The sequence below is a fragment of the Sus scrofa genome, chromosome 13 (assembly GCF_000003025.6).
Source record: "Sus scrofa isolate TJ Tabasco breed Duroc chromosome 13, Sscrofa11.1, whole genome shotgun sequence".
NCBI classification, from domain to species: domain Eukaryota; kingdom Metazoa; phylum Chordata; class Mammalia; order Artiodactyla; family Suidae; genus Sus; species Sus scrofa.
The window spans coordinates 18,323,136-18,344,395 of record NC_010455.5 but is presented as its reverse complement, the minus strand read 5'-3'; the positions used below and the strand labels follow the sequence as shown (position 1 = coordinate 18,344,395).

Below are 21,260 nucleotides of genomic sequence, written 5' to 3'. Positions count from 1 at the left end.
ATAAGCACAGGCCAGAGAGTTTTGAGGCATATGCTAGAAATTATGGGTGTTAAAGGAGACTCTGGTGAGGTCTTAGGAATGAGGAATATATGTTACTGGAAACTGGAGAAAGGTGATCCTTGTTTTAAAGTGGCAAAGAACTTGGCTGTAAGGGGTTCCTGTGGTTTGTGGGAAGGAGAATGTCAAGCAATGAAACTGAATATTTAGCTGAGGAGATTTTTAATTTTTTTTGGGCAGGGGGTGCACCTGCTGCATATGGAGGTTCCCAGGCTAGGGGTCGAATCAAAGCTGTAGCTGCTGACCTACACCACAGCCACAGCAACGCCAGATCCAAGCTGCATCTGTGACCTCACTGCAGCTTGTGGCAAGGCTGGATCCTCAGTCATACTAGCTGGGTTCTTAACCCTCTGAGACACAAGAGGAGAGATTTAAAGCTGAGGAGATTTTAAAGCGAAGTGTTGAAAGAATGGCCTGGTTCCCCTGATAGTAAAATGGGAAAGGAAAGAGAATCAAAGAAGGAATTGTCTAGCAAAAAAGAACCAGAAACGTGAAGGCTTGGAAGGTTCTCAGCTTAGCCATACTGCCAAAAAATGAGAAAGCTTGTTCTGAAGAGAATACTAAGGGTGGGGTCCAACAACATTTTGATAAAGGGATCACGGTTCAAACCACAGATCTAATCGATTGTACAGAAGCCAGGAACAGATAAGAGATAATACCGGTAGAAACACTGCCAGTTTGAACTGAAGGGAATGGAGATGGGCCAAAATGAAGGAGGGCTGTGGAACTCGGATTCTGCGGGACAGAACCATAGATCTATCTGGTTGCCAAGATGCTTTCTTTCACAAAAAGAATGAATCATCCAAAGGAGATTCTGAGATCACTGGGGCTACCACTCCCATCACAGGCCCAGGGGACAGCTGGTTCCTCCTCAGTCTTCCTGGATGGGCCCTCCCCTTCAGTTTCTGTGAGCCAGGATGTCCCCACCCAGTGCCCCAGCGGCAGGGCTGCCCTGCAGAGATACAGGGGTGACAGTGCCACCCCAGTGGACTGGGAAGGTAGAGCACTGAACCAAAAAGGATTATTCTGGAGCCTTAAGATCAGATGGAATTTACGTTGTAACTTTTGGGCTGGCTGGGGACCCATCTCCTCTTCCTTCTTTCCAATGTCTCCCTTCTGCCATGGGACTGTCTATCCCACCACTGTACTTCCAAGCACTCAACTTGTCTGGTTTCACAGGTTCACAGCTGGAGAGGAATTATGCCTTGGGCTGATCTGTACCTCAAGTCTCACCCATCCTGGATACAGACATATTTAAAGGAGACTTGGGACCTTTAGACTTCAGTTGATGCTAGGATGAGTTAAGACTCTGGGGAGTGGTGAGATGGAATAAATATATTTTGTATGTGAGAAAGGGCATGATTTTGGGGGGGCGCATAATGTTATGGACTGAATGGGTCCCCCAAAATCCTTATGTTGAAGCCCTACCCTCAATGGGATGGTATTTGGATACTGTGTTTTTGAGAAGTAATCAGGGTTAGAGGAGGTCATGAGGGGAGGGTCCTCCCGAGAGGATCAGCACCCTCGTAAGAAGAGACGAAAGAGCTCCAATTCTTTTCTCTCTCTGCCATGTGTGGACACAGCAAGGTCTGCAGGCATCTGCCAGCAGGAAGAGCACTCCCACCAGAAACCACCTACACTGACATCTGACCCTAGACCTCTAGCCCTTAGAGCTGCGAGAAATCTCTGCCATTTAAGCTACCCATCTAGGGTATTCTGTTTTTGTGCCCAAGCAGACTAAGACAGATACTGGAGCCCACACATTTTCTTATCTATTTCCCTCCAGACTCTGTGTCCCCCTTTGTTATCCTGATGCCTGGAGCCAGGACAAGAATCCAGTCACTCTTGACCACCTGTGCTCCCAAAGGTGAGGACATCTATTTGTTCTAACAGAGGTTTTCATCTTTCATTCTAACTCTCTGCATCCCAACATCCAAGAACTCTGGTGTGCAAAGGGTCATGGCCCCAGGAGGGGTCTGAAGGATGGAAGATCTAGAGGCTGTGCCCTGACACACCTGTTCCTAGGTGACACTGTTGGCATTAATGTCAATTAATAAATCAATTGTGGGAGTTCCCACTGTGGCTCAATGGAAATGAATCCAACTAGTGTCCATGAGGATACAGGTTGGATACCTGGCTCTGCTCATTGACTTAAGGATCCCGAGTTGCCATGACCATGGTATAGGTTGTAGATGCAGCTCGGATTCTGCTTTGTTGTGGCTGTGGTATAGGCTTGCATCTGCAGCTCTGATTTGACCCCTGGCCTGGGAACTTCCATATGCTGCAGGTGTGGCCATAAAAAGCAAAAATAAAACATAAAACATAAAACAAGAGTATACACAGAGAACAGAGCTTCTCGATTCAGTCTTTGGGGAACTGGGTTACTACTTTGCCTAAAAGGAATTTCTGGACCTTCCAACATGCTGTTTCAGATCGAAAATACTTGAAGGGCAACTGAATCTCTAGATTACGTGCTGTTTCTCCCTGGCTTTGCCCTCTTCTTTGTGGGCAGAGACGATCCCAAATTGACTGGAGGACTAAACTCCATCCTATCCATGTCCTTACCACTGTGGTCCAGGGCACTTGGGGAATCCTGGTGTAGGTCATTGTGATGTAGATGATGAGGAAGAAGACAGTGAGCACCCAGTAAAACACAGCTACAAACATGACCCAGCCAAATGCAGGGACCCGGAAGTACTCGGTTCCAGCGATAAGTGTCCACACCAGCAGTCCCAGAACCTGAAAAACAGGAGAGGCAGTGGAAAAGAAGAGAAGATAAAAGAGGAGGAGGAAGCGGGGACAGAGAAAAAAATAATTATACCAAGTATCAATTACAATTTTCACACACATATATGGGACACCTAACAAACGTCAGAGGGGCTGCAAACTCACATGCCTGCAAATGCCAGGAAGATAAAATGAACAAACAGAGCAGGCCAGAGACCACAGCAATCAAGAAAGCTGTGCCTGGTTTTAGGGGCCAGTCTCTGGGCAGCTCCAGCCAATCGTTGTGGGCTGGTTTTCTCGATCTTCTTCCCACCCTCTCCCACTTCAGAAGAAGACAGCAACTCAACTTTGTACATGATAATCTTTTTTGCTTTTGTTTTCGGCTGCAACCACAGCATGCAGAAATTCCCAAGCCTAGGATCAAACCCGCTCCACAGCAGTGACAATGCTGCAACCTTAACTGCTAGGCCACCAGGGAACTCCTATACATGATTATCTTTTTTTTTTTTAACTGAAGCATAGTTGATCTTCAATTTTTTTTTTTTTTTTTTGTCTTTTCTAGGGCCACACCCAGGGCACATAGAGGTTCCCAGGCTAGGAGTCTAATAGGAACTGTAGCTGCCAGCCTCCGCCAGAGCCACAGCAATGCAGGATCCAAGCCGTGTCTGTGACCTACACCACAGCTCATGACAATGCTGGATCCTTAACCCACTGAGAGAGGCCAGGGATCGAACCTGCCACCTTATGATTCCTAGTTGGATTCGTTAACCACTGAGCCACGAGGGGAACTCCTAAATTTTTTTTTCTATTTACAGCCACACCTGCAGTATACATAAGTTCCTGGGCTAGGGATTGAATAGGAGCTGCAGCTGAGGCCTACACCACAGCCATGGCAACACCAGATCCAAGCTGCATCTGCAACCTACACCACAGTTGCAGCATTGCCAGATCCTTAGCCCATTGAGCAAGGTCAGCGATCCAACCCACATCCTCATGGAGACTACACTGGGTTCTTAACCTGCTGAGCCACAATGGGAACCTGTGATAATCTTGATTTTTAAAGTGTCAGCAAAGAGGGCAAAGCAACACATATCTGTGGCTGGAATATGCTCCCAGGCTGATATCTGTCAAGGGAACAAAACCACAGGTCCACTTGAGGTGGCCCTGAGGCTAAGCTGCTGTCCAGGTCTGACCTTCTGAGGGCGCCCCACCTGCCACCACAGCCTCCTCACAGATAGCAAGTTTTGCTCAGCCTGGGAGAGCGGAGCAAGCACCCCTGCCCAGACATGGGCACATGGGTGTTCTGACACACTTATTCCAACAATGGTCATCTGACTTCATCACTGCTGCACACACAGCAAGACTGCCCCGATGCCTCACCGAGTCACCACTAACTGAAGGAATGAAGCTGGTCTACCCTCTTGGGTGGCTCTAGTCCTCAAGGAGGGAGGCCATGACGAGGGGTATGTCTCCCATCCCAGCACCTTCCAGGCCAGGAGGACTTTATTCCTAAGTCATAGGAAAGCTGACACTAAACTGTATTCCTAGGAGGCAGTCTCAGGAGTCTGGGCCGGGTGGGCTCCGGCTGCAGTGCTGATCACTGTGTGACTCCAGGCAAGCGATTTCATTCCAGTCTTAGCTCTCCCATGGCCTATGGAGCATGACATGAGGGTGACTCTAATCACAAGGCTGATCCCACAGCATCTAGCACTGGAGCACCTGTCCGGAGTACCTGAGATGGGCCAGGCTTCCTGCCCTCTGGCCCCAAGGAAACATGAGCACAAACTAAAGAGACTGGCTGACACACAGCACAATGGGGGAAATACTCAGATAGTTACAATTGTGGAAAATGCTACAAAGGAAATAAAGGGGTGACAAGGGTCTCTAGCAGGGAGCTGGAACCAGGCTGACAGGAACGGCAAGTGTCAGGAGGGTCATGCCGAGTAAGAGTCTGAAAACCCCCTGAAGGCAGGACAGGCGGGATGACGCCATAGCAGCACAGAGCACAGTGTGGGCAGAGGGTTCAAAAACCTGTAGGAAAGGGGAGGGCCCTAGAACATGGGTGCAAAGTGTTAGAGGTCTTGGGAGGGTCAGATTACATGGGCCCAGGACACCTAAGGATTTGGGGTTTTTTTAGACTTTTTAGGGCTGTACCTGCGGCATATGGAGGTTCCAAAGCTGGGGGTCCAGTAGGAGCTGTAGTTGCTGGGCTACACCACAGCTACAGCAATGCCAGATGTGAGCCACATCTTCAACCTACACCACAGATCACAGCAACGCCGGATCCTTAAACCACTAAGCGAGGCCAGGGATCAAACCCGAAATAACCTCATGGTTCCTAGTCAGATTTGTTTCTGCTGTGCTATGACGGGAACTCTAGAGAATGTTTTGTATTTTTTAGGGCCACACTTGTGGCATATGGAAATTCCCAGGCTGGCGGTCGAATTGGAGCTGCAGCTGCCGGCCTACACCACAGCCATAGCAGTGCTGGATCTGAGCAGAATCTGCGACCTGCATCACAGCTCATAGCAACGCCAGATCCTTGGATCTGGCAAGGCCAGGGATCAGCTCCCGCATCCTCACAGACACTATGTCACTTCTAAACCTGCTGAGTCACAGGGAACTCCTATTTCTTTCTTTCTTTTTTTTTTTTTTTTTTTTTGTCTTTTTAGGTCCACACCCGTGGTATATGGAGGTTCCAGGCTAGGGGTCAAACGGAGTTACGGCTGCCAGCCTACACCACAGCCACAGCAATGCCAGATCCGAGCCGCATCTGCAACCTACACCATAGCTCATGGCATCACCGGATCCTTAAGCCACTTAGCTAGGCCAGGGATCGAACCTGCGTCCTCATGGATGCTAGTCAGATTTGTTAACCACTGAGCCACGATGAAACTGTGGGAACTCCTATTTTGTGCTTTATCCTAAGAGCTCTGAGAAGGTTCTGAGGAAGACGGTGATGAGATCAGGTTAAGCCTTTGTAAGACAGCTCCAGCTGTGCAGGGAGAAGGGCACGTGGAGGGGGCGTGGGTGTGGGAGGAGACAAGTTCAGAGACTCTAATAATCCAAGTGGGAGAAGAGAGGATGTGTTCAGACCACTATGGTGGTGAACATAGGAAGTGAGTGAATTCAAGACAAATTTCAGGAGACAGGACCTGCACAGATCTAACAGATTACATGAGGATAAAGTGTACCCCTGGGTCTTGGACTCCCAAGTGGATCAGGGTATCATTTCCTCAGCTGGAACAATGGAACAGGAACAGGTTATGGGGCTGAACTGAGCAACAGTCCAAGAGCTCAGGTTACAGCCTATCCAGCTGGAGGGAGCAGAGACCTTGGGATGAGATTGGAAGTGGACACTGAAGGGAGAAGAGGTTGGGCCCCTCTTTAAGAAGGAAGGCTTCCTGTGAAGATCACTAAGCCTTCAGACAGGTTTCCAGGAGACCTTTTATTTTATTAAAACAAACTTTTTTTTGGCCATGCCCATGGCATGCAGAAGTTCCCAGGCCAGGGACTGAACCCCTAACACAGCAGTGACTATGCTGGATCCTTAACTGCTAGGCCACCAGAGAACTCCTCCAGGGGACCTTTTAAACAGCTTACTGAGAGCAGCCACCCCCTGTTGAGGTCTGGACATCTGTGCTGGGGAGCAGGGAACAGATTCTAAATATCGCTGCTTCCCCTCCTTAGAGCTGAAAGTTGATGTTCTTTTACCTGCTTGATTTCATGTTTGAATTCCAAATGCATGTTTCATGGAAATGTATTTTTGTGCCTACATCTGTGGCAATAGAATTTACTGAATGTGAAGAAGCCCCAATAGGAAAAAAAAAAAAGTGCTAATAAGCCTCACACCAGTGGGGTTGTGGTCAGGAATGCATCAGAACTGACAGGTAATCTACACACGTGAGCGTGATATTTTGCTGGATCACTGAGATGGGTAATAGATGTAATCCAGCATGGCCGGGTCTGCAACAACACCAAGGGCTTCTTGATTCAAACTGAAAAGGCCAGAGAGGCCCTTTGTTGATTCACACAGGAAACGACCATGAGAAGAGGCAGCGGGAACGGAACTGGCCATCTCTCTAGCATGCAAGGTTTAAGAGCTCCCAGAATAAGCTTGTGTCCAGCTCAACAGGCTCAACTAACAGCTCTCGGCTCAGAATGTGAAAGTGGTTTCCATTATTAAAGCAAGTAGAGTTCACCATCTAGAGACACTTTGTCTAATGAGCCAGCAGTGGTCATCTTTTACACACAGAGACAACATCGTTCACTGAGCTGTCTCTCAAAGAACAGGAATACCTGACCTAAGATCTCACCAGGAAACACTGGAAAAGAACTGTCAAGAAAAGAACTGTTCTACTCAAGGGAATTTCCTAGGAAACTGAAGTATATCTAGAGGCAACCTTTTTGTCTTTCACCATAACTGATACTGATGAAAATCACTCTACAAAAACGTTATGCATCTCCTGCTTTGTGTATGTGTGCGTGTTTAAGGCAAACTCGAGGAATTCCCACTGTGACTCAGTGGAAAGGAACCTGACTAATATCCATGAGGATTCGGGGGGTTCTATCCCTGCCCTCGCTCAACGAGTTAAGGATCTGTGTGGCTGTGGCTGTAGCATAGGCTGGCAGCTGCACCTCCAATTAGACCCTTAGCCCAGGAACTTCCATATGCCTCAGGTGCGGCCCTAAAAAGCAAAAAGACGAACTCTACATCTTTATTTGCTTAGACTACAAAAATAATGTTTTTTTTTTTTTTTTTACTGATAAACATTATTTTAGGCTGATGCTTTTTTGTTTTGAATGGTAAATATATAAAACTTAAAAAAAATTTCAGGAGTTCCCATTGTGGCGCAGAAATGAATCCAACTAGGAACCATGAGGATTCAGGTTCAATCCCTGGCCTCGCTCAATGGGTTAAGGATCTGGTGTTGCCATGAGCTGTGGTGTAGGTGGCAGACATGGCTAGGATCTGATGTTGCTGTGGCTTGTGATGTAGGCTGGCGGCCACATCTCTGATTAGATCCCTAGCCTGGAAACCTCCATATGCTGTGGGTAAAGCCCTAAAAAGACAAAAAAAAAAAAAGAAAGAAAGAAAGAATTTTTTTCAAAAAGTGATAAATGCAGGTAAAAATAAACACAGCTGTATAAAGTATATACAAAGCATACAAAAAAATTACAACCCCCATCCACTAGCTATAAGTTCTCAAGAAAAACATAAAAATTTTCTATCCTTCCCAACTTCTGCTTGCATTTATCACTACCACCTGCAAATCCTTTTCTTTTTCCTTTAAAAATATGGATCCCTCTGTATGTGGTGCCCAGAACCTGTTTATGTCTGCCACACCACAGAGGACCTCCTTCTAGATCTATACAGATTTTAACAGTTGCTCTTTTTTCCATAATTCATGTAGCCAGTTCTCTATGGAGAGAAATGTTAAGTTGTCTCCTTTATGTTGGTACAAAAATGCCCGGGGAACATTCTTATATAATGTATACCTCCGCACACATGACTTCCAGGATAGATTCCTAGAAGTGGAATTTCTAGATTTTTTTAAGCTTCAGACACTGTCAAATCACTCATGAAAAACCTTGTGCTGACTGATCCTCTCATCAGTGTACACCTGCTCTCCCTCACTGCACTCTCATCAAATGCCCATGTTTTAAATGATTAAAAAAAAAAAATCTTAGGAGTTTCTGTTGTGGCTCAGCGGCAACACACCCAACTAGTATCCATGAGGATGTGGGTTCAATTCCTGGCCTTGCTCAGTGGGTTAGGGATCCCTTGTTGCTGTGGCTATGACACAGCTGTGGCAGGGGAAGCTCCGATTTGACCCCTAGCCTGGGAACTTCCATATGCTGAGCGTGCGGCCCTAAAAAGACAAAACTAAAAAAAAAAAAAAAAAAAAAAATTAAAAAAAAAAAAAGATGTTTACGTTTTACTGCTTTACTGAGGTACAGCACAGAGGGAAGTCTCTAAATCCTAAGTGAAGCTCAATGAATTTTCACAAACTGGACCAACCTGTGTCACCAGCATTCATATCAAGATACGGAACATGCCCAGCCCCTGGGGGAGCGATACTCCTTGTTAGTCCGTCTCTCCTCCGAGGGTAGCAACTCCCTGGTTTCTGTCATTCTTGCTTTGGAGCTTCATAGACATTGAATTCTATGGTCTGTACTTTCACGTTTGGTTTCTTTCAATACTGAAATTCATTCTTTTTTTTTTTTTTAAACTCTTCCTCTGCCTTTGAGATACAGCATTTATGTATTTATTTATTTAATTAATTAATTTTTTTGCTTTTTAGGGCCATACCCACAGCATATGGAAGTTCCCAGGCTAGGGGTCGAATCGGAGCTGCAGCTGCCGGTCTACACCACAGTCACAGCAAAGCCAGATCCCAGTCGCATCTAATACCTACACCATAGCTCACAGCAATGCTGGATCCTTAACCCTCTGAGCGAGTCCAGGGATCAAACCCGCAAACTCATGATTCCTAGTCGGATTCGTTTCTGCTGTGCCATGACAGGAACTCCTGAAATTCATTTTTGATATTGAATAGCATCTGGCTGAATGTCTTGGCTGCTCAGCAATGGTTCTCAAACATCAGAATCATCTGAAGAGCTTGTTAACCCAAAGGTGAAACCCTCAGGCTCCACCTCAGACTTTATTATTAGTAGGTCTGGGAAGGGATCTGAGAATCTGCATTTCTGGTAAGTTCCCAGGCAAGGCTGATGCTGCTGGTCCAGAGACTCACATTATGAACCACTGATGTACACCATCCTTCTTGTGCGTTTTAGTTTGCATTTTCCTGATCAGTGGTGAGGATAAAAGGGTATCTTTTCAAATGTTTATTAGCCACTTCTGGTTCCTCCCTGGTTTGTTGATGTTTTTTTTTTTTTTTTTTTTTTAAATCACTTTCTTACCGATCTGTAGAATCTTTACATAATAAGGATGGTAACCAACTACACATGTGGCAATAGTTTCCAATACAGCCTTTTCTTTTTTCTTTTCTTTTTTTTTTTTGGCTGCACCCATGGCAAGTTCCCAGGCCAGAGACTGAACCTGTGCCACAGTTGTGACAATGCCAGATTCTTAACCTGCTGAGCCACCACAAAACTCCCCATCCAGCTTTTTTTTTTTTTGGTCTTTTTAGGGCCACACCTGAAGCATGTAGAAGTTCCCAGACTAGGTGCTGAATTGGAGCTATAGCTGAACACCTACACCACAGCCACAGCCAAGCCAGATCCAAGCCGAATCTGCGACTCACACCACAACTCATGGCAACGCCAGATTCTTAACCCACTTCGTGAGGCCAGGGACTGAACCTGTGTCCTCATGGATGATACTTGGGTTTGTTATCACTAAGCCATGATGGGAACTCCCCTATCCAGCTTTTTCAACATCAGTTTTAGGCATATAAGAGTTATAAATTTTTACATAGTTAACCTGTCACTCCCTAAGCCTTCTTCTACTCTATGTTTTTAGTTAGGAAGGGCTTCCTCAACACAAGATTATAAAAGTGTCCTCCTAGATTTTCTTACAGACTTTTTTCGGTCGCACCTGTGGCATGTGGAAGTTCCCAGACCAGGGATTAAATCTGCGCCACAGCAGCAACCCAGGCCACAGCAGTGGCAATGCCAGATCCTTAACTGCTACCACTGGGGAACTCCTTTCTTATAGTTTGGTATGTGTGCTTAAATCTTTAATCCAATTAGAACTGAGTTCTGTATATGGGGTGAATAAAGTCCTATTTTATGATTTTTTTCCCTAACAGACGGTCAGGTGATCTGTTATCACTTATTGATGACTTCTCATATACCGGGTCAGTTTCTGGAATCTTTATTCTAGTCCACTCCCCTTTGTTGCCTGTTGTGCCAGGGCCAACTCCTGAGCTTCAGCATGTATTTTAGGTTAGGGGTAAAGACGTCAAAATGAACATATGAATCTAATTTTGTTCCTTCCCCAAACCCTTCTAAAATTATCATCAGAAGGAAGTAACTAGGAAAGGAGACAAAAGTGACACATTTTTGGAAGCTTGTATGGATGCCTACTTATAAGGTGCTCCCCTGACTATCTAGCAAAAAAAGATGAAAACAGATCCAATCAAGGAACAGCATGAAATTTTAGAACATTAGGTACAAAGAGCAGATGCTGCTAACAAACAAAGAATAACCAAGGATCAGACATAAGAATGGTTTTAGGGAGTTCCCATCGTGGCACAGTGGTCAACGAATCCGACTAGGAACCATGAGGTTGCGGGTTTGATCCCTGGCCTTGCTCAGTGGGTTAAGGATCTGGCGTTGCTGTGAGCTGTGGTCGCAGACGCGGCTCAGATCCCATGTTGCTGTGGCTCTGGCGTAGGCTGGCGGCTACAGCTCTGATTAGACCCCTAGCCTGGGAACCTCCATATGCTGCAGGAGCAGCCCTAGAAGAAGGTAAAAAGACAAAAAAAAAAAAAAAAAAAAAAAAGAATGGTTTTAAACCTTTTCTAAAAGCAAACAGGATATTAGAAGATAATGGCAAAAGCTTTCAAATTGGGAAGTCCTTCCTTCCTCCCTCCTTTCTTGTCGGCTGCACCTGAGGCATGCAGAAGTTCCTGGGCCAGGGATCAAACCTGAGCCATAGGAGTGACAATGCTAGATCCTTAACACACTAAACTACCAGGGGACTCCCTAGGTAGGGATTTCTAGCCCAGAAAATGATCAATGAACAGCAAGATGCAACATATTTTTTTTCAGACATGCAGCATCTAAAAAATTCACCTTCCACACACATTTGTTCTTAGCCATCTACTGAAAGGTATGACCCAACAAAAAGAGGGCCTAGACTCTAAAAGAGGAACTGTGGAATAAACCCACAGGAGAAGGTAATCCCCAGGAGGAGGGGAAATCCAGGCCTGACAGGTGCCCTGGGCAGAAAAGGTCAGAGCCAAGCAGTGACTCAAAAGTCAGGGGTGGTGGTCAGTGGTTAGAATTCGGTGCTTTCACAGCTGCAGCCTGGTTCAATCCCTGGTCTGGAAACTGCCACAGCTTTGTGGCAACGCTGGATCCTTAACCGACTGAGCCAGGCTGGGGATTGAAACCACATCCTCACAAAGACAACAACGGGTCCTTAACCTGCTGAACCACAACAAGAAATCCTTGACATGACTTCCTGAGGCTGTTAGCAAGTTGATTCCAAAAGCCTCACTGGGCCCTGAGCGTGCACACATCCGCACACAGCTTCCTCATCCCAGTGTCCTGCAGACCAAAGAAACAGACACCTTGGATTTTTAAAAACCACACTGAAAGACACGCTGAGTTTGTCTGGGAGGACTCTCCTGCCTATGAAGCCTCTGAGATTTGTGACAGTTGTTTTTAATGCTCAGAGGAACTTAGAGGGTCTCGTCTATGTAAATATATTCTGAGCATCTCTTATGAGCCAGGAATTTTTCTAGGCACTACTGATTGGCTGAATTCTTTCTGACTTTAATCTAGAACCATCATGGACACCATCACTACAGTATTTGCACTTCAGCTTTGAAAACAGGTGACTTCTGATGATTAAGACTGTCCTGGAGGCAACGCACCAGCTGCTTCCAGCTGGCTTTGCCCAGGGGAGCTGCACTGTCCAGGTGCAGGCTCAGCCCACCTCTGAAATACCTCCCTGGTCTTTAAATCATTTACCATGTTAACTCTCTGCAATACAGTGACACTGGAAACTAGCTATTGTAGCTTAATGTATCCTATAATGAAAGAACCAAACAATATGACCATACCTGGGTGCCTCCTTCTGCTACGTTCAATACTGCACACACAACAACATTCTTCATTCAAAAACCTGAGTGCAGGGAGTTCCCATTGTGGTGCAACAGAAACGAACCTGACTAGTATCCAGGAGGACGCCTGTTCAATCCCTAGTCTTGCTCAGTGGGTTAAGGGTTTGGCACTGCCATGAGCTGTGGTGTAGGTCACAGATGTGCCTTGGATCCCGTGTTGCTGCGGTTGTGGTGTAGGCTGGCAGCTGCAGCTCCAACTGGTCTCCTAGCCTGGGAACTTCCATATGCCATGACTCCAGCCCTAAAAAGGAAAAAAAAAAAAAAAAAAAAAAAAAATTCAGAGAAGTGAGAAAATACAGAGAAAAAGGAAAACAGTCAAGCAAGACAGAATAGTAATAGTGGAGCCATTCAACAAAGTCAAGGGCCTTTAGTTCTTCCACAAGGACTATAGATAATATTCTGAGCCATGTCCTTGGAGCTGTCTTAAAGGTGCTGAAGCCCCCACTGGGTGGAAGAAGTTAACTGTGACTGCCCATAAGTACATAGACTCCAGACTGGTTGGAATCAGAAGGCTGATAATGCTGACTCCCCATTACCTCATCAGCAACCAATCAGGAAAAAGTCCACAAGCTGATCACATCCTGCTCCTCAAACACTGTAAGACTCCTCACTACCCTCTTTAAGGAGGGCACAGTCCTTGTGTCACTACCCTATTGTGTTCCCCTCTTTGCCTGGCAATTAAAGCTACTTTTTCTGTTTCTTCCAACTCTGTCTCCGCCTTTCTATTTAGCATCGGTGTACAGAGGTAGCTGATATTTCTGCAACAGATGGGAGTTAGCCAGGCAAAATGTGGGTGATGGAGGGAAAGCCAAGACTCTGAGACAGACACTCCATCTGGTGACATGAATCTCCCTAAGGCTCTGACCCATTACATGAAGGGCCAAGGTCAATTCCAGAAGTGACTGACCCATGGCCTGCCACTGGATATCAGTCTCCAGAAAGCATCTTTTCTCAAAGTCAAGACTCATTCCATAGTGGCTTGAGGGCCAAAGAATGTCAGTACTGGAAAAGACATTCAGGATCAACAAGCTTAGTCAGAGGCAGTTAGTGGTCAGAGTAGAACAGATGTCTAGTCTGAGTTATTTTATTTTTATTTTTTGGCTGCAACTACAACATGCAGTTCCAGGGCTAGGGATTGAACCCACACCTCAGCAGTAACCAGAGCCACAGCAGTGTTACACCATATCCTTAACCCACTGAGCCACTAGGGAATTCCTAGTCTGATGTTTTTGTTTGTTTCTTTCTTTTAATTTTTTTTAGGACCACACCTGTGGCATATGGAAGATCCCAGACTTGGGGATGAACTGGAGTCACAGCCGCTGGCCTACAGCAACAGCAGCACAGCAACTCGAAACCTGAGCCATGTCTGTGACCTACACCACAGTTCACGGCAATGCCGGATCTTTAACCCACTGAGCAAGGCCAGGGATCAAACCCAAGTCCTGGATACTAGTTGGGTTCATCACCACTGAGCCGCAATGAGAACTCCTGGTGTTATTTTAATTTGCATCATTGGGTCTAGATGTCTTCCGTCTCCACTTCCCCATTCTCTGCTGCAGTGATGCTACCAGCACTTGCGGTAATGTCAGACTGAGAAGCAGCGTTAGCTCAGTGGGGAAATCATGTCCTCTGGACTCAGTCTGTCCCTGAGAAAGTCACTAACCTACGCCACAGTTTCCTCATCTGTAAAATGGAGATACAGACACTTTTCTGATAGGGTTGTCAAAAGACAAGGTGAGGTAATATATACACAATAGTGCTTGGGACCAGCTGGGTACTGGGTCAGTTATGGTCTTTTATGCAGATTTACAATGACTCTTGGGAGTGCCTCCCCTCCTCCCTTCTCAAGGAAAGAGCATCCTTTTCTGGGTCATTCATGATTCATACACTTGTGTGGTGCCAAGGAATCTTATCTACATCCAGCTTCTTAGATGTATGGACTGAACTTGAAGGCTCTCCTATGGCAATAATACCAACAAGATACCAGGCCAAGTGAACAGGGAGTGCTTCAGCCTTCAGCTCTGTCCTCCCTGCACAGGGCAGACACCCTCGATGTCACAGTTACTACATCCTCTGCTCCTATTTGGTTAAATGGTATGATGCCAAGGCCATCTGGCCTGGTAGAAAGATTCACACTTTGAATTCTTTTTTCTTTTTTGGCTGCGCCCGTGACACGCAGAAGTTCCAGGGCTGGAGATCAAAACTGCTCCAGAGCAACATGCTGAGCCATAGTGGTGACAACGCTAGGTCCTTAACCCACTGAGCTTCCAGGCTTTGGATTCTTACCAGGAGTGTGACTGGGGCAAATAACTTTAATTTCTTTAACCAGTATTTCTGAAGCACTTACTATGTGCTCAAGCCCCAGGTAACAGCAATATGTGCTAGAGAGTAAGGAAGAAGATTATATGCTTTATGTGCTAGAGAGTAAGGAAAAAGATTACATGCTTTACCTCATTTAACCCACAGCTGCCCTCTAAGTACATTTCATCAAGACTGCTTTACAGATGGAGAAACAGGTACCATGTGTTAAATTAGTCCAAACTCTTAAATATCATGCTACATAATATCGATGATGTACCCCAAATCATTTAACTTCTCTGTGTCCCATTTTCTTCATCTGCACACAGGGATAATATGTATCCTTTAGAATTCACAGGAGACAATAAGCTCTATAAATGACAGCTACTGTTATGACAAATAATAGCAGAAACAACTACCATATTATCGGGCAACTCCACTCCTGGACATATATCCGGAGAAAATCATAATTTGAAAAGATACATGCACCACAATGCTCACTGCAGCACTATTTACAATAGCCAAGACATGGAAGCAACATAAATGTCCATCAACAGAGGAATGGATAAAGAAGATGTGGTACATAACACAACGGACTACTACTCAGCCATAAAAAGAATGAAATGATGCCATCTGCAGCAGCATGGGCAGACCTAGAGATGATCATATTAAGTGAAGTCAGACAAAGAAAGACAAGTATCATATGAGATCATCAATGTGTGGAATTTTTAAAAAATGAAACAAAAGAGGAGTTCCCACTGTGGCACAGTGGGTTAAGGATCCCACGCTGCCACAGCTGCTTGGATTCAATTCCTGGCCCAGGAACTTCTATATGCTGCAAGTGCAGTCAAAAGAAGAAAAAAAAAAAAAGATACAAAAGAAATAGAAACAGACTCAAATATTTCAAAACCAAACTTATGGTTACCAAAGGGGAAATGCTGGGGAGAGAGATAAATTGGGAAGTTGAGATTGGCATATACACATTACTATACATAAAATCGTTAAGTAACAAGCACCTACTGTAGGGCACAGGAAACTCTACCCAATACTCTGATGGCCTATATGGGAAAAGAATCTGAAAAAGAATGAATATACCTATAGTATAACCGAATCACTCTGCTGAACCTAACACAACTTTGTAAGTCAACAATACTCCAATAATTTTTTTTTTTTAATGGAAGAAATAGAGTATTTGGCACACCACAAGCCTGCCCTGAGGGGCAGCCATATGAAGAGCCTAGTGCTAGAGAGAGAAGCCGGTGCCTGCTCCATTCCCTTGCTGTGCTAGGACGGGGCATCACCTAGAACATCACCAGCCAACCGTTCCCACGCACAAGTCACTGGGAAGAAATGGTAAAATGAGCAGATGCCCTAATGCAAACCCATGCCCAGTTCTGCAAAACAAGATTCCCAAGAGCTGCCCACGATGTTGGCCCACCAGAGAGTGCTGGCTTCAGGAGGGCCTGGAGCCAATCATTACAAGGCCTTTTATTTGCTCCCCCTCATGTGGCACCTTGGTTCACCTTTGTTTTCCCCTTTGGTTGCAACCGGTATGTGGAAGTTCCCAGGCCAGGAATCAAATTCAGACCACAGCAGTGACCTGAGCCACAGCAGTGACAATACCAGATTCTTTAACTGCTAGGCCACCAGGGAACTAACTCCCTTTGGTTCATTTTAAACACACACAAATGGTGGGAGTTCTCGTTGTGGCTCAGAGGTTAATGAACCTGATTAGCATCATGGGTTCGATCCCTGGCTTCCCTCAGTGGGTTAAGGATCCTACACTGCCGTAAGCTATGGTGTAGGTCACAGATGCGGCTCAGATCCTGAGTCACTGTAGTGTAGGCCAGCGGCTACAGCTCTGATTAGACCCCTAGCCTGGGAACCTCCATATGCCAAGGGTGCAGCCCTAAAAAGGCAAAGAAATGAATGAATGAATAAATAAAGAGAGACTTATGGAAAGAAACCATGGATGGCAGCAAATCCTATTTGCTCATGGTTTAAACATCCAATTCAGAGCATTGCTACTTTCAACACAACGAATACCAAGAAATCTTGGAAGAAAGCTGATCGACTACAGGGGTTGGCATCAGAGCTGTCCTGGTTGGCAAGCACACTGGGAGCTCCTGTTACAAGCCAGACACAGTACGGAGGGCTCAGGATGCAAAGGTGACCAGGGCCCAAGTCCCTGCCCCCACAGACTTTACCACCTGGGTGAGAGACAAATACAACCCTGCTCCTTCTTCACAGGGGTTGACAACTGTGGCCTGTGGCCACCTGTAGCCGGCCGCCTGTCATGTACAGCCCATGAGCACGGCAACACTCACCCATTTAAATGTTACCTAAGGCTGTTTTCATGCTACAACAGCAGAATGCATGGCCTTTGACTGCAAAGCCTAACATATCTACTGTCTGGCCCTTTATGAAAAAAATTAGCCAATCCTGCTGAACAACACACACACTCTGCACCAGGAAGTATATACAGACACACGCACGTGCACATATGGTTCTATTTTTTGTTTCTTATATTGTTTCAAATAAACCAAATCATTAATATATTGAGCCAGGAGAGATGACAGGACAAAAGGGCAAACCCTTTCCCTGTACCATCAAGGAACTATATCATCCTCCTGAGTGTTTTCTTTTTTTTTTTTTTTTTGGTCTTTTTAGGGCCACACCCACAGCATATGGAGGTTGCCAGGCTAGGCGTCAAAACAGAGCTGCAGCTGATGGCCTATACCACAGCCCAAGCAACGCCAGATCCAAGCTGCGTCTGCAACCTACATCACAGCTCATGGCAACGCCGGATCCTTAACTCACTGAGCAAGGCCAGGGATCGAACTTGCATCCTCATGGATACTAGTCAAGATTCATTCCCGCTGAGCCACAACGGAATTCCCTGAGTGATTTCTTTAGAGTCACCTTCGCACCCCTCCCAGATCAGCAGAGCTTCTGCGGAGCAAGCATAGCGATCTCTTCCATTTACCCTCTAGATGGTGGCCAAACACTGCTTATCAACAATTCAGGAGCTGCAGTCCCTGTTCAGTGGAGAGAGATCAGAAGTTACCATCTGTGCAGATCAGTTCCTACACTTGAAGCACATTCCTCAGAGGTGGCAGGAGGTGCAAGAATAAACTCTGTTTGGGACCAGCCCACTAGACCCAGACATTGCCTGGAAACAGATCTGACAAGAAATGCAGTCAGCCAGCTGTAATACGGACTAATAAAGACAAAGACTTGGAAGGGCAAGTTTAATCCATGCGTCCCTATAAAGTTTTACTGAATTGTGCTTAATATCTGCTGCTTTCTCCAAGAGGGAACTATGCCTCTTCCAGACTCTGCTTTCCAATCTGGGAAATGGGAATGACTAAGTTAGGGAAGTAGTTTTTAAATGGGAGTGGGGGGCCAGCACTGGGGAAGAGGTACATATCTGAATGACTTGGGGTGGGAGGAGGGATTTCAAACCACTTTCTGTTTGGTTGTCTTCCCACTTTCAAGAGGGTAGGTGTTTCCCTCTGTCCCTCCTTGACCCCTCTCCAAGTACCACTATAAAAGACCCTTGGGTGCTGCAGAGCAGAACAAAGCTTGAGGCCTAGGTGATGCTAGTAGTTTGTGACTCAACCTTGCTCTTGCTGAGGACTTCAGCATCTATGATCACCAGCGCAGACTGAGAGAAGCCACAGAATCCCAAGAGTCCCAGCAGGCAATGGAATGGAAATCTGCATACTGGGCTGATTTTAAAATGTAGCTACAAATTCTTCGACACACCCTTTGAATATAGGCTCACACCAGAATGCTTCTGATGAGAAGAGTGTGGCAGAAACAATGCTAGGTGATTTGGGAGGCAAGGTCACAAGAAGGATTTAGATTCTCCTGGGCTGTCTTGCTCACAGATCACACGCTCTGGGGGAAGTCAGTGGCCACGTTGTGAGGACACTCAAGCAGTCCTTTAGGGAGGCCACACAGAGGGGCACAGAGCCAATAGCCAGCACCAACTTGCCAGCCAGGTGAGAGACCACTTTTGAAGTGCATCTCCAGGCTCAGTGAAGCCTAAATTGACTGCAGCCCCAAGAAGAATCCAACTGTGCCTCAGGAAGACACCTGAGCCAGAACTGCTCAGCAAAGTTGATCATGAATTCCTGATGCACCAACACTGCTAGTGATAATGTTTATTGCTGTTTTAAGCTATTAAGCTTGAGCGTTATTTGTTACACGGTAATAGATGACAAATATACCAAGTTCATCCAATTTGGGCATCTCAGATTTGGTAAAAGGCCCAAAGTCTTGGGTGTGTCGCTAACTTTTTGTCCTCCCTAAGCATTGGTCTGTGCCTCCATAAGATGGGTATGGCACCATCTAGGTTGCTGCAGGGTCTGAAGGTGTTTTTGTGACCTGCAAAGATCTGAATAAATGGCAGCGATGACTAGTCTCATGTTTTTCTCCCCCAGGAAACATGATGCAATGCTTTGCAAAGCTGGCACAGTAAGGGTCATAGAATGTTTAGGCAGTGAAATAAAGTGGGGTCTGTTCCGACGGCTAGAACATGGGGCACAGGTCTTGGAGGACGTACCAGAGGAGTCATTGGCACCCTTTTCTGTCAAGGGCCACAGAGTAAACATTTCCGGCTTTCTGAGCCATATGGTCTGTCACAACAACTCAATTCTGCCACTGTGGCAAGAAAGCAGCCGTGAACAATATGCAAAAAGATGGGAGTTAACTGTTCCTCTGCCCTTGACCCTTGCTTCTCCAAATATACCAAGTTCATCCAATTTGGGCATCTCAGATTTGGTAAAAGGCCCAAAGTCTTGGGTGTGTCGCTAACTTTTTGTTATGTGGTCCCCAGAGGAGCCCCAGGACCTCCCAGGAGCCTATTAGAAATGCAGACTCTCAGGCCACCCAGCGCTAAGCCCCATCCCTGGGGAGGGGTCCTGCCATGTGTTCTCAGAGCCACCACCAGCTCAGCTTCGAGAAGGCCTGTCTTCGTTCCTTCCTTGCCCCCAGGGGACTTACACACGATCTTGGGTGACAGTGACCTGATCAAAGATCCTCTCAGGCATCACAAAGGACAACATCATCTCAAGATTCTCCATGAATAAGTAAACAACACCTGATTTGTGGCCCTGGGTCACTAAAACATGCAGTAGTGGCCAGTCCTGGTCAAAGGCCTTTAAGAAAATAGAACAATCTGTGTGGGAGCCACACTCAGAGTAGGGGGTACTGGATGTGGGGATAGTAAGGGCCACTGCTGTCCCTGTGGCTGAAGGAGCCCTTGCAGTCAGAGGCCAGCCTGACTCTTGGCCCTACTTGCTTCTTTCAGGAAAATTCTTTGAATGCTGGTTTCCTTCCATTTTGGTGAAGCACTGGGGTGTAAAAGGCAAAGGGAGGAAACACAAGGTATATCTTTTAAGGAACAGAAGAGAGATCAAAAGCTCATGGGAAAGAAGCAATTGGAAGGAGGAAAGAGGGATTGCAGGGGAGGGGGAGTGAAAGTCACTATAAAGCATCGCCTTCCTCTTTCATGTGAGGAACCCTCCATCCTATCACAACAATAACCACCTTGCCCCTCCACCTGCAAGAGCACAGCATCGAAGGTACTCTCAGTTACATCACTCATCTCACTGAGCCACACACAGCCACACGGTGTAGATGATTATGACCCCCCAGTGAGTGGTCAGGGCTGAAACCATGGTCTCCAAAGCCAGGTCCAAAGAATCCTTTCTGCTACGGAGCCTCCGAGCACTGCCCACAGGTGCACAGCTCCGTTTGCGGTCAGGGAAGCATCTCACACAGATGAGCCTCCCTGTGTGCTGACTCCACTGCATCACAAGCCTCCCACAGGCACAGATTCTGGGGTGAATCTGCATCCACCCGGGAGGGCGCCTACTCTGTCCTGCTACCTTGAGGCACCAGGAAGGGAAGAGATCAGACAAAGAGGTTCAGACGCTGGTAAACAGTACAATATCAGAAGTCCCACAGCTGCTCTTTAATATCAACCTTAAAAGCACTGAAATAAAACCAAGCAAGGAGGATGATGAAATGCTTCCCTCTGCCAAAGATGCTGAGCACTTGCCCTGCAGCTGCAGGCATGAAAAGCCAAAGCCTTACATCGAGGAAGCTGAACCCCTGTGCTCTGGGTGGGTGGCTCTGCAGCTCTCTGTCTGGGCTGCTGTTTTCTGGAATCTGTCCTCTCCTCAGTCCACATACCCTCTGGGTGTCTAACTGCCTCTGAGTGTAGGAAAAGATGGTGCTTAGGAGTTCCCTGGTGGCTCAGTAGGTTAAGGATCTGGTGTTGTCACTGCAGTAGCTCGGGGCACTGCTGTGGCGGGGCTTTGACCCTTGGCCCAGGAACTTCTATGTGCC

General features: G+C 46.4%; 1 protein-coding gene across 1 annotated transcript in view; it reads right to left on the bottom strand.

The window, feature by feature from the left end:
* CMTM8 (CKLF like MARVEL transmembrane domain containing 8) overlaps window positions 1–21,260 on the bottom strand; it is a 107,008-nt gene that overhangs the window by 5,991 nt on the left and 79,757 nt on the right. The window contains exon 2 of the mRNA XM_021071501.1: window positions 2,623–2,796. Within this exon, the coding sequence (XP_020927160.1) occupies window positions 2,623–2,796 (174 nt within the window). The remainder of the gene's footprint in view (window positions 1–2,622; window positions 2,797–21,260) is intronic.